The sequence below is a fragment of the Cucurbita pepo genome, chromosome 19 (genome assembly GCF_057944985.1).
Source record: "Cucurbita pepo subsp. pepo isolate OVF chromosome 19, ASM5794498v1, whole genome shotgun sequence".
In the NCBI taxonomy this organism is placed as follows: Eukaryota; Viridiplantae; Streptophyta; class Magnoliopsida; order Cucurbitales; family Cucurbitaceae; genus Cucurbita; species Cucurbita pepo.
Genome location: NC_141816.1, coordinates 2534619 through 2546427, shown reverse-complemented (window position 1 = coordinate 2546427; position 11809 = coordinate 2534619). Strand labels below are relative to the sequence as shown.

Genomic DNA, 11809 nt, shown 5'->3' with positions numbered 1-11809 from the left:
ATGTATAAAGGCCAATGTGTGCATGTTACTTAGAGTAGTATATGAACGGTGTATAGGTTGTGTCATAAAGATGAAAACTACAGAGATCTCATGCATCTTGTGTGTTCATATACATCGGAATACTTCCCAATTTATGATGATGAGTATGGATGCGTACATTATGATGATGATGGTCATGCCTCATATGACACTTATGGGTCTGTTACAACTAGCTCGACTATGATGGGTTGTATAGGTTGTGTCATAAAGATGAAGACTACTTGTTTTATTCAGTACTTCCTTACGTTGTTTGAAAGATACTTTTGAACACGTAAGTCAAAGACAATGTTTTATAATAAAGTTTTAAAGGTTTAATTCTGCATAAGAGCATAGGTTACGATGACGATAGTAACTTTAGGTTACTCGAGTTGTTCTCCTTATTCGGCACATTCCTAAATAATACCAATAGGAAGCTACAAAAAAATATTCCTTTATTATATATTAATAAATAATATTCTTTTAAATCCGTGTCCACAAAACTTAAAAAAAAATAATAATAATAATTTATTAAACTTGGCATATTTGCAAATATTACTTTCAATTTTTTCAAAATAATAATAATAATAATAATAATAATAATAAAATTTACCTCGGTAAAATCTAGAATAAAGTCAAAATATACCTAAAACAGGCAAACAATTTAAATTCTATTGTTTTTTTTTAACATTATTCTTAAAAAGTATACCACGAATAAAAAAAATATAATAAAAAGCCTAAAGCATAATAAATGGAACAATTCTTGGAATTATTTATTAGCAAAGATGCTTGTGGGAGTTGGAGCCACTACATTAAATTATTAAACCCAAAATTCGGAATTGTTCCTTTTCCAAAAAAAAAAAAAAAAATATATATATATATATATATATATATATAAAATTATTAAAGCCTAAATTAATTTTTTTACATTAAGCTTATAAATAAAATTTCTACCTATATTTTCCTTTATAATTTTATTATTTACGTTTTAGTAATATTTTCAAAATCAAAACTAAAATGAATATCTTTTTTAACTTTTATCTCAATTTTCAATAGATTATGAAAAATCATTTCACTTTCACTATTAAAATTTTAAATAGGTCCGTGTAAAAGTAAAAAATAAATTGAAAGGAAATAAGCAAATAAATATTGAAATTTCTAATGTCGAGATAAAATTGGCCAATTTGTATGAAAAATTAGACAAAATTAACACGAGAAAGTTTAATGTGAAACAAAATATGAGCCAAAGCCCAAATTCAACCTCACGACCACTCAAGGGAGCACGTGTCATGCATGCTCGGTCTAATTTGTTTATCTTTAATCTAATTTGCAACGGGAAAGAGAAAAACCTTAAAAGATTCTTAAAAAAAAAAAAAAAAAAAAAAAAAAAACCAAATGCTTGTCTGACTAGGCCCAATGGGCCAGCCCAATTGCTTCTATTTTTGAATCTCTTGTTGTTAAGGTAAAAATCGGATATTTATATATATATTTTTCCATTTAAACAAATTATTTGCTAAAAATTAACATGGTTAATTGTATTTATTAATAGACAAAATAAGCTAAACAAATTGTGGTTTAGTGATTTTTGAGTTTGGAAGTGTTGTAAAGCAACTTAATTATATTTTTAGAATAATATTTATTCCTACTCATATTTTCCCAAAATAAAAATACATTTAATTAAAAAATTTAAAAATTAACAAATTTTAAGACAGCCAAGCCATCGTAAGTGAGAGCACCTTAATTACCATAGGCTTGGACGTAGTAATATTACCCTCCTCGGGTTACTTTTATTTATATTTTTAGTTTTTACTTCACCCAAAGCAAGTGGTTAAGTTATCAACTTCCACCAGACGGCTTAATTTCACCGTACTCTCTCTTTTTTTTTTAAACCGCGCAATATCCGCAATTCTCAGTGGGAGCTCCAAGAAGGAACGGAGATTGTGCTTCCATGGCGTTAACATTGAATACAGCTCCATCTCTGAGATTATCGAGCATCCAAGCCAATCGAGTTCGATTTCACTCTACTCTATCACCGGTTTCTGTTTCGTTTTCTAGTGAGTTCACTCTGCAATGCTTTCATTAGTTTCTGATAATGATAAAAATGAATACACATTGACATTGAAGAACTTCAGAATTGAAGAATGACCGTTTTTAGTTCTATGTTATATGCATGAATTTTCCAATTTTCTTGTTATTCTTCGTGGACTTCTCTGGCTTTGGTGTGGATTTTGAGATTTTAAGTGCTGATTTCGTTTTTGTGTTGGTAACGATGATTTGTTACTGTTCCAGAGAGGAGGCTTTTGGTTGTTGCCGCTGAAACTGACGCCAATGAAGGTTTTTCATGCGTTTTTTTTTCTTTCAGTTTGCTTTCTTTTTTAATGTTGACTAATGGAATACTTCGAATCTAGCAGCGTATATTTCTCGAAACTTGAGAAATGATTAAATTTGAGCTGCTTTAATTGTCTTTTTCCTTTTCATGCTGTGCTTCGTATTTATGTTTTTCTTATTCGTATTGGTCAGTTAAATCTCAGGCTCCAGATAAGGCGCCGGCTAGTGGTGGTTCGAGCTTCAACCAGCTTCTTGGAATTAAAGGTGCTGCGCAAGAAACTGTGAGTTACCGTGTCCTCAGCTTGTTTTTTAGGAAGATTTGAATGTATATGTTACAATAATTCGTTATTAAGTTCGTCATGTGCACTTTATGCAGAATAAATGGAAGATTCGTCTTCAATTGACAAAGCCTGTTACATGGCCCCCATTGGTCTGGGGAGTAGTATGCGGTGCTGCTGCTTCTGGTATTCATTTTTTACATAGGAAGATATTGAAGTTGCATTTGAAAATTCTTTGATGAATTTACTTCTTTGTCTTCGTGTCTGATAAGAATTAACAAGGTCTTCTCATATCAAAACTTAAAGATCCATTCTCAAGTCTTGTATTATATGGTCTAATGCATCTGATGGTGGTCAAAAGAGTGATTACGCTTATAGATAAATTGGGGATTGTACTAACTGGAATTTTTCTGCTTCATTGATTAGTTACCTCGTTGAACCATTTAATGTACCTTCAACGATTCAAGATTTTCATTTACAGGTAACTTCCATTGGAATTTCGAGGATGTGGCAAAATCAATTGCTTGCATGCTTATGTCTGGTCCATTTCTCACTGGCTACACACAGGTAAACTCTCCTCGTTGCAAAGTTTTCCTCTGCCTTATGAAAGTATTCAAGCACAAAATGAGATAGAATTGGTCCTTTGGTTTTTTAGACAATCAATGATTGGTATGACCGAGAAATCGATGCAATTAATGAACCTTATCGTCCAATCCCATCTGGGGCAATATCTGAGAATGAGGTATGAGCTAAACCAATTGATATCCATTTGCAAAGGCATGTATGATCAATCCTTATTGGTTTCTTCATCCATAAAATTTTATCAGGTTATAACTCAAATTTGGGTGTTGCTTCTGGGAGGACTTGGCTTGGCTGGTTTGTTGGATGTGTGGGTAGGTTCATTAAATTGATGGATCATACTCATCGTTCATATGGATTGTTTTTCCTGAACTTCGTTTTTGTCATTTCCAGGCAGGGCATGACTTCCCTGTAGTCTTTTACCTTGCTCTGGGTGGTTCGCTGTTATCATATATATACTCCGCTCCACCTCTAAAGGTAACACAAAAAGTTTATTGTCTCTAAAGTGGATCTTCTGAATGCTAAGAACATTTTTTATGTGGTTGCAGCTGAAACAAAATGGTTGGATTGGAAATTTTGCTCTCGGGGCAAGTTATATCAGTTTACCATGGTGCGTAATCCTGTGATCCATAGATCTTGGTAAATTGATATAAATTGATGGTCAATAAAGTCTACCAGTAATTTCTGTGTAATTGACTGGTTGACCAAGTCATTTCTGTTTCATATGAAAGTTTGAAAGTTTTCTATATATCTGGTTAGCAGTCAATATTCGCACTCATTTGAATGGCCTAATCAAGTCGGACTTTTGAGCATTCTGTTGTATGATAGGCAAAAGCTGATCATAGGAGAACATCCTTCTTCCGTTGACCACAAACTGAACTGAAACCAATTGACCATGATTACACTTTATCCTTGCCTATTCATATAATGAATACTTTATCCACGTCTAATCCACTTTGAGTAGAACCACATATATATGGAACCCCCCGTGATGGCTGGTTCTATCTTTGGTTTATTATTTATGCACAATTAATTGGCTTGTTCCAGGCTCTACCAGTAACCATACATAGCTCAAAACTATCTTGTTCTTTATTATATGATAAGTTTGCTTTTCCAGTAACAACCAATGTTCAATCTCAGGTGGGCAGGTCAAGCTTTATTTGGAACTCTCACTCCTGATATTGTCGTTCTCACACTCTTGTACAGCATAGCTGGAGTATGCTTCTCAATTTCTTTTTCAGAGGTTGTGTTTTCGCAAAATCCAATACTAATGAGACTGCCTTCTGCTTTGCCATAACCAGTTGGGAATAGCCATTGTAAACGATTTCAAAAGTATTGAGGGGGATAGAGCTATGGGACTTCAGGTATTTCATTCTAAAACAGGGTCTTTGATTTCGTAAAATTAATATAGGTCTTATCAGGTTTATTTTGGTGTTGTTATTTTAATGTGAGCTTTTGTTGTTTACTGCTTTTACAGTCACTTCCAGTAGCTTTTGGTGCTGAAACTGCTAAATGGATTTGCGTTGGTGCTATTGACATAACTCAACTATCTGTTGCTGGTAATGCTTCTGGCACTTCTTGTTCTCGAGGGAATTTCACTTTAAAACCTTGCGAAATAAATTTAAAGCATACAAGATCATTTTCACATAGAATTCAAATTTCTCGATCATTTTCACATTGATTCAAGTTGCTCTTTTCTTGGTTTCGGCCTTTCTTGTAATTTACTTTTTGGTGGATCTTCCTTTTATGTAAGTAGGGGAGACTCTCACAATCCATTGTATGGTGAGGTGGATTGAGCCCCTGAGTAAGTTATCGAGACGATGACTATTTTAACATGGGGAGAGCGTTACAACCACACTAGAAGCAAGTTGTGACTCCCACGTTATAGACAAGAGTAAGGGTGACATGCAAGTGTCACCCGTCGGGCCATGTCAATGGTCAAGAGAGAGAAATGCCACGATACGATTGAGGAGAAAGGATGATGTAGCACACCAATAAGAGTTTACAAGAAAGTCAAATTAAGGCGCAAGCAAGAAGAGAAGCGACCGTTTTGTCTGTGGGTTCAGAGACAAGCTTGAGCGCAAGCAAGAAGAGAAGCGACAGTTTTGTCTGTGGTTTCGGAGACAAGCTCGATAGGGCCATATGGTGCCGTGGGCCATGAACTTGGAAGTCAAGATTCCGTCGTGAGTTTGGACAAGAGACTTTGGAGTTACATGCCAGATTTGGTGATCAGACGCTAAACATGTGCTCCACGTTGGCATATGACGCCTCGTCATTTTGATGAGTATGGGTGTAAGACCAAAAACCCCTTAGAGTGTTACTATAGGTGGTCTCATGTTTGAAGTGAGCCACCTCATTGCACATGCGTGTGTCATGGTGTGAGGGAGCATTGCAAGACGAGTGTCTTGAGCTTCTTCCTTTGGGAATGAGATTCCATAAACAGTGTCGAGTGACATGGGTGTGCTGAAATTGTGCCCTTTTGATGGGTCGGAGGTTGGCGTTATAGGGTTGGGCTTTAGCACAATATGCAAAAAAATGAGTCGGCATGAACACGAAAGGGTTGACGCCTCGATGGTTTTCAGATGGATGGATGTTCAAGAGGTCTTGAAGACAAGATAACTCCATGAGTTAGTTGTCGGTAAGTGTGTTCGAGTGAGTAGCAAAGGTAGATGACAACCCGATGCTCGGGGTGATATCATGAAGTATCAAGGGGACCCAATTGTTCCTCGTTGGCACAATACTTGCCCATTGTGTCTCGGTAAGCATTATAATAGCTCAATAAGTTTTGGGTTGCATAGTTATGCTCCCAGTAAGCTCCACTTGAGATGAGAGTTTTAAGGTTGTTTCGACCCATTGAGGGTCCAAACACATCTTGGTGAAGTTTAGGATTGATGTAGAAATGCGTGGGCTGTGGGATGTGTTGTTGAGAACCAAGGAGAAATATTGCGATGTTGGGTTTAAAGGATCTTGACATAGTGTAGAGACAAGGTTGATCCTTGGGACTTGTAAAGGCAATGGCCTAGTAAAGTTGCGTTGCCTAAGTTCTGACGATGTAACAGTCCAAGCACACCACTAACAGATATTGTCCGCTTTAGCCCATTATGTACTGCCATCAGCTTCACGGTTTTAAAAGGCGTCTGTTAGGGAGAGCTTTCCACACCCTTATAAGTAAATGTTTCGTTCCTCTCACAATCCGATGTGGGATCTCACAGACGAAGTCACAAAAAAGAGCGAAGAAGTATATTGAGGCTTGAATTCCTCTTAACGTTTGCCGTGATTTTTGGTTTGTCATGGTGCCGCACGGTTGGAAGATTACAACTTACAACTGTGACACCTAGCATCTATAACTCTGTTAGTCATTGAAGGAATTGCGCAATGGTAAAAGTACTGGAAATAATATTTTCCTGACTCTCAATGAAGAAGTTCGCTGTAATAATGGACAAGGATCCCAAAAATTTGTTTGCAACTCAACGGACTGAGTTTAAAATACAAAGGCTTTTTGATTGTTGGGAAAATGGATTATTGGATCTCTCTTTTACCTCCAGAAAAATAAGCCCTGAATCTCAGTCTGAAAATGGTGTTCTTCGCAGCTGAAGTTCTAACAACTTTTTACTTTTGATCTTTACTTCTCTTACAGCTATCATCCTATTTATTTTTGATGTAGACCCCAAAATCATGATGACTATTGTAACATCTAATGTAAATTGAAGGCGTTGATTTGAAAGTTAAAATACACTGCCCCCTATAATGTGTTTGAAATGAACGTGACCATAAATGATGTTTACTTATTGCAGGTTATCTGTTGGGAGCTGGTAAGCCGTATTATGCACTGGCCCTCCTTGCTCTAATCGCTCCCCAAATTTTCTTCCAGGTAAATCTCTTTATTTTAACAAGAAACAGAACTTTTCATTGAATAGATAAAAAGATATTGATGCTAAAGAGATAAAAACTCCATAAAGGGAGCCCCAATGTTGAACTAGGAAACGGAAAAGAACAAGGTTCTTAAGATCGCTTAACAACGCATACACTCGATTAAGATGAACACAAAAAACATGATAGAAAAAATTCAAGGAGGAATATTGGCTAAAGGTTTTATTGATGATTTTAGGTATGTATAACAAAAGAGAATATATAAAATGAAGAAAAGTACATTTTGGCCTAATGCGGTATATATATGGTGCCTATTGGGTATATATATGGTTTCAGTTTACTAAATATAGGTTTAACCGATTTAAGACATAATCTATTAAATATATCTCTACCAAATCTTTACCACATTTATCTGATTTGGTGATAGGTTTAACAGATTTAAGACATAATCTATTAAATATATCTCTACCAAATTGTTACCACATTTATCTCAATCACAATCAGATTTATTATAGACAGACATCAAGCTCCATATCCCAAAGGTGGCTGACCTCTTGAGGCTGGAACCAATCTTGAGACTCTAAACCCCACAAAAAACAGACAGGATGCTGATAGTGAGAAAAAAAAAGCTTGGAAATAAAGAAACCCCTAAAGCCAAACCACGAAAAAGAGCCCTCCCAAATAACACAAACTGGCCGCTGAAGACAAGATAAAATCCTCCAAAAACACACAAGGGAAGCTGTGAAGATGTAAAGCCAAAAAGAGGGAGATCAACAACAAACCAAACTGAAGATAAACTATAGAAGCTTTAGCCATAAAGAAAGACCAAAAAAGAAAAAAAATCTTGCAAAGTAAGACCCATGATATGAAACACGAAAATCTGCCCTAAAAGTTAACAACAAAAGGCCATACTGATATGAAATTCTTTTTTGGTCTGAATAAGACCTTTACATCTAAATTATCCAAGAATCCAAAAATAATAAGGGAAAATTTTGGAATAGATTACTTTGATGATCAAGATCAAGAGTAAAAAAAACTCGTTTTTAAACTCGTGATTCGAATCACTCCACAAGATAGCTTGATCAAGACTACTTGAATGACTCTAGCATGCAAATCTAAATACAAGTAATGGAAAGGAACAAACTTATGGATTAAGAAGCATAATATGCAAACTTCATTTTTAATATCCAAAATCTTCATACTAAAACAATAACATGAATGACTATTTATAACCTTGAAAATAAATCTTATAGTACCGTATGGTTAATTTAAAGGTTGTAACTTTCATGGCCATCAAATCATAATGGCCACTAGCTAATTGTAACTTATAATCTTAAAGAAAATCCTCTAAAACTTTAAAAATACAATAAAACCTCCTTAAATCTAAACAACATATATGAATCTTGTCATCCACCATGAAGTTTTTGTGGCATGATTAAGACACCTTATTTCATATCACATCACATGTACGTAAATTCAAATTCAGTCAGGTTATTTGTCATTCCAAATTCCATTGATACTGATGAGATATAATCAACTGTAAAGTAGTGTACGGTCTTATTTCGTCTTGAAATATTGGGGGGTGAAAATTGTGATCCCATCTCTCCATTATCTTGAACTATAATTTAATACTTATGTACGACAATCGTTCCTTTTAGTTATGAGGAACGTAAATACTTGACTAATCCATGCTCTCATAACTTATACAGTTTAAATACTTCCTCAAGGACCCCGTCAAGTACGATGTCAAATATCAGGTACTGAAGATCTCCTCTATGTGTAGATTTGCGTTCATAGAACCATTTCTCTGTACGCTATCTGGAAAAGCATTATAGTTCTGCCTTTTCCAAACATCTCTAAATACAATACCCCATGTCTCGTTCGTAATCGTGTCGTGTATTCCTACCACAATCAGTCCAGATTTTCAACTTATACTGTTTGCAATAACATTTCAGGCGAGTGCCCAACCATTTCTTGTGCTGGGTCTGTTGGTTACTGCTCTAGCAACCAGCCATTGAAGTCTTAACATGGGGAGAATGAACAGTGCAGCAATGGCCGTTTGAGTCGAACGTAAGGCCAGAGGGAGCGGGAAGCCAAGCCTGCGGACTCTCCCCAGCAGCACAGCTCAATTGATGTCTTGTTTGGTAACCGCAGGTTTTGGATCTCTTCCTTCATATTTCAAAGCTTTGATTTAGGCTTGTATCACACTATTAGCTATTTTCGATGTCAAAGCTTTCAGTAGGTTAAATTTGTATGTATTGCATCTAAATCATCTACTGATTACTTAGTGTTTGCCCGTAGTTGCCCACACGTTTATTGTTTCTTTTCTTAAACCCATGCTATTTCCCTGTTTACCACTTTATTTTCATGTCAATTTCTATCCTTCATATTTGAATCACTTTTATAAGTTCAGGATAAAAGTAAAACATCTTAAAAAATGTGAAATCTTTAGGTTTGGATGGAATTGTTGGATCACTTATTAAAAAAATTTGTTAACAAAAATGTAAAATGTTTATATCTCTTATATTTATTTACTTATTTAACTTTTAATTTACGAAACAATCACACTTCGGTAACTTTTAATAAATTAGTGGGGTCATGTCGGTACGATTAAATATGCGTTAGAGAAGTCAATCCCTCCCCTATATAAAATAAATAAAAAATAAAAAATATCGGGCCGAAATTCTACTCGCCCTCTTTCATAGAACAATATCGTGGCAACGTAGACTTAAGTGGTCATATTGGCTCCTTGTGAACCTTCTCAATGGGGTGTACCTCTGGTGGGGTAGGGGCTTTGGTAAGCTGTTCGACCACATTCTTTTTCGATTGCTTTGAGAAAATCATCCATTTTTCCTTCCCTTTTCCTTTCTCTCTTCTACGTATCCTTTTTCTTAATTACAATGGACTATCTAGATTGTAGACCAAAGATATTGGTAAGGGGTATCTATCTATATATATATACACTCTAGATAGTATGGTTTTAAATACCTTAAGTATCTTGTACCTAAATTTATGGGATGGACATCTCACTCTGCTCGGCGTCAACATTTTGTCTTCATGAAGCCAGTTTGCTATCTCATGACCACTTGCAGCCTCATCACCATATTTAGATACTATATATCTCATGACCACTTGTAGCCTCATCACCATATTTAGATACTATATATCTCATGACTACTTGCAGCCTCATCACCATATTTAGATACTATAATTGGATTTAACCTATAGGGTTGACGCTTCACTCTTTAAAGTTCTTATATGTCATCATAATTGAATATCTCAACTACGTAACTCAAATCATACATCGAGTTCATACAGGACTTACATAATTTAATATACTACTTTATAGGTTTAGACTACATACCTGGTTGTGGTGGGGCGTGTCATCAAGCTGAGTCACAAAGGTGTACGACTCTGTCATCAAGCTGAGTCACAAAGGTGTACGATTCTCTGCCTAGACTAGTCTACAAGATTGAAAACATGTCATGACTTGATTTTTTTAGACTTCCAATCTTTGACTATGACTACCAATACAAGACAAAAGCAAATAAAATAAAAATAGAAATAAAAAACATAGTAAAATTGGGTAAATTTTTTGGCAATTTAACTTAAACAATAAGTAAAAAGAAAACAAAATCTATTTATGATCCATTGCCATTCAAATTTATTACAAACAGTTCAAACAAAATACAAAAAATTTCTTCAAAATACACCAGCGCCTCTTGTAAATTTGAATAAACCTTTCTCGACTCTTTGTTTGGATCAGAGCCCAATCGTTATACCACTCTTTTTACGAGTTCAAGAGCAAACTCAATCCTTTCCACGGCTCAGGATCAAACCGGTACACAACTCTCTTTACGAGTTCAGGAGCAAACTTAATCTTTTCCACGGCTCAGGATCAAACCTGTACAATTGTCTGAATTTCTTAGGAACACATCACAACTCTGAATAGATTTACAATTTGATCACTCACAACTCTCTCCTCACAATACAATAAACATCTCTCTGAAATAACAATAAATAAACTTGGAAAGAGCAACAATGGAGGCTTTAGAAAAATTTAGATGAAAGAAGCTAAGGAAGTTGTACGTTGTGTTCTGAAAAAATATGAAGAAGTGACGAGTTTAAATAGTGAACAAGTTGTAAAAATAAGAATTGATACGGACCAGTAAACGTGAACTGAAACGTGGACCACTAAAACATGAATTGATAGTCCTACTATGACACTTAAGATTACTAAGTGCTACTCAAACTTAGATCTTAAGTGACCATTAATCGCCCACTATTAAGTGCTACTCTACTATGCATTAGGTGGAATGCCTTCTGTCACAATCACACTTTTGTGGCAGCGATACAGTGATTGTGCGACATTTGTTCTAACTCAGCAAACAAGTCAGCCATGTGAGATTCAGACTTCACGAACAATATTAGCGTATGCTCGAGCTTCGGGTCACATTTTCGAGAAAACATAAGTGAGAAAAAGCGTTAAAAATAATTTTAAAGAAAGTAATGTTATAGGCTAAAAGTGAATAAGCAACAACCACATCTTTGATAGCATATAATTTACCCCATATATAGTATATTTTGGGGGCATTTTAGCCCTGTCGGGTGTAGACATGATTTTGGTGACCGGTTATGCATCTCCTCCGTATTGACACTACAAGAATAGTAAAGGGCTATCTAACATGGAAGCAAGTAAAAGAGGTTTGGAACTGGCATGCAGTCATGGACAACATGTC

General features: G+C 35.4%; 1 protein-coding gene across 1 annotated transcript; it reads left to right on the top strand.

The window, feature by feature from the left end:
- Nucleotides 1–1844: 1844 nt before the first annotated feature.
- On the top strand, nucleotides 1845–9432 carry LOC111781117 (chlorophyll synthase, chloroplastic). The gene is made up of 15 exons (XM_023661557.2): nucleotides 1845–2069; nucleotides 2305–2349; nucleotides 2536–2624; nucleotides 2720–2807; nucleotides 3103–3188; nucleotides 3277–3363; nucleotides 3449–3514; nucleotides 3594–3677; nucleotides 3749–3810; nucleotides 4341–4416; nucleotides 4502–4564; nucleotides 4678–4759; nucleotides 6995–7071; nucleotides 8780–8827; nucleotides 9026–9432. Exons 1-15 carry the CDS (start codon nucleotides 1964–1966, stop codon nucleotides 9086–9088), a joined length of 1122 nt encoding a protein of 373 aa, XP_023517325.2. The 5' UTR covers nucleotides 1845–1963; the 3' UTR covers nucleotides 9089–9432.
- The last annotated feature ends 2377 nt before the right edge of the window (nucleotides 9433–11809 follow it).

Excerpts from the sequence above, each read along its gene's own strand:
- LOC111781117 (XM_023661557.2), top strand. The coding sequence starts at position 1,964 with ATGGCGTTAACATTGAATACAGCTCCATCTCTGAGATTATCGAGCATC. Across the intron at positions 3,364-3,448 it reads GGGCAATATCTGAGAATGAG|GTTATAACTCAAATTTGGGT; the intron begins GTATGAGCTAAA and ends AAATTTTATCAG. Across the intron at positions 3,678-3,748 it reads ACTCCGCTCCACCTCTAAAG|CTGAAACAAAATGGTTGGAT; the intron begins GTAACACAAAAA and ends ATGTGGTTGCAG.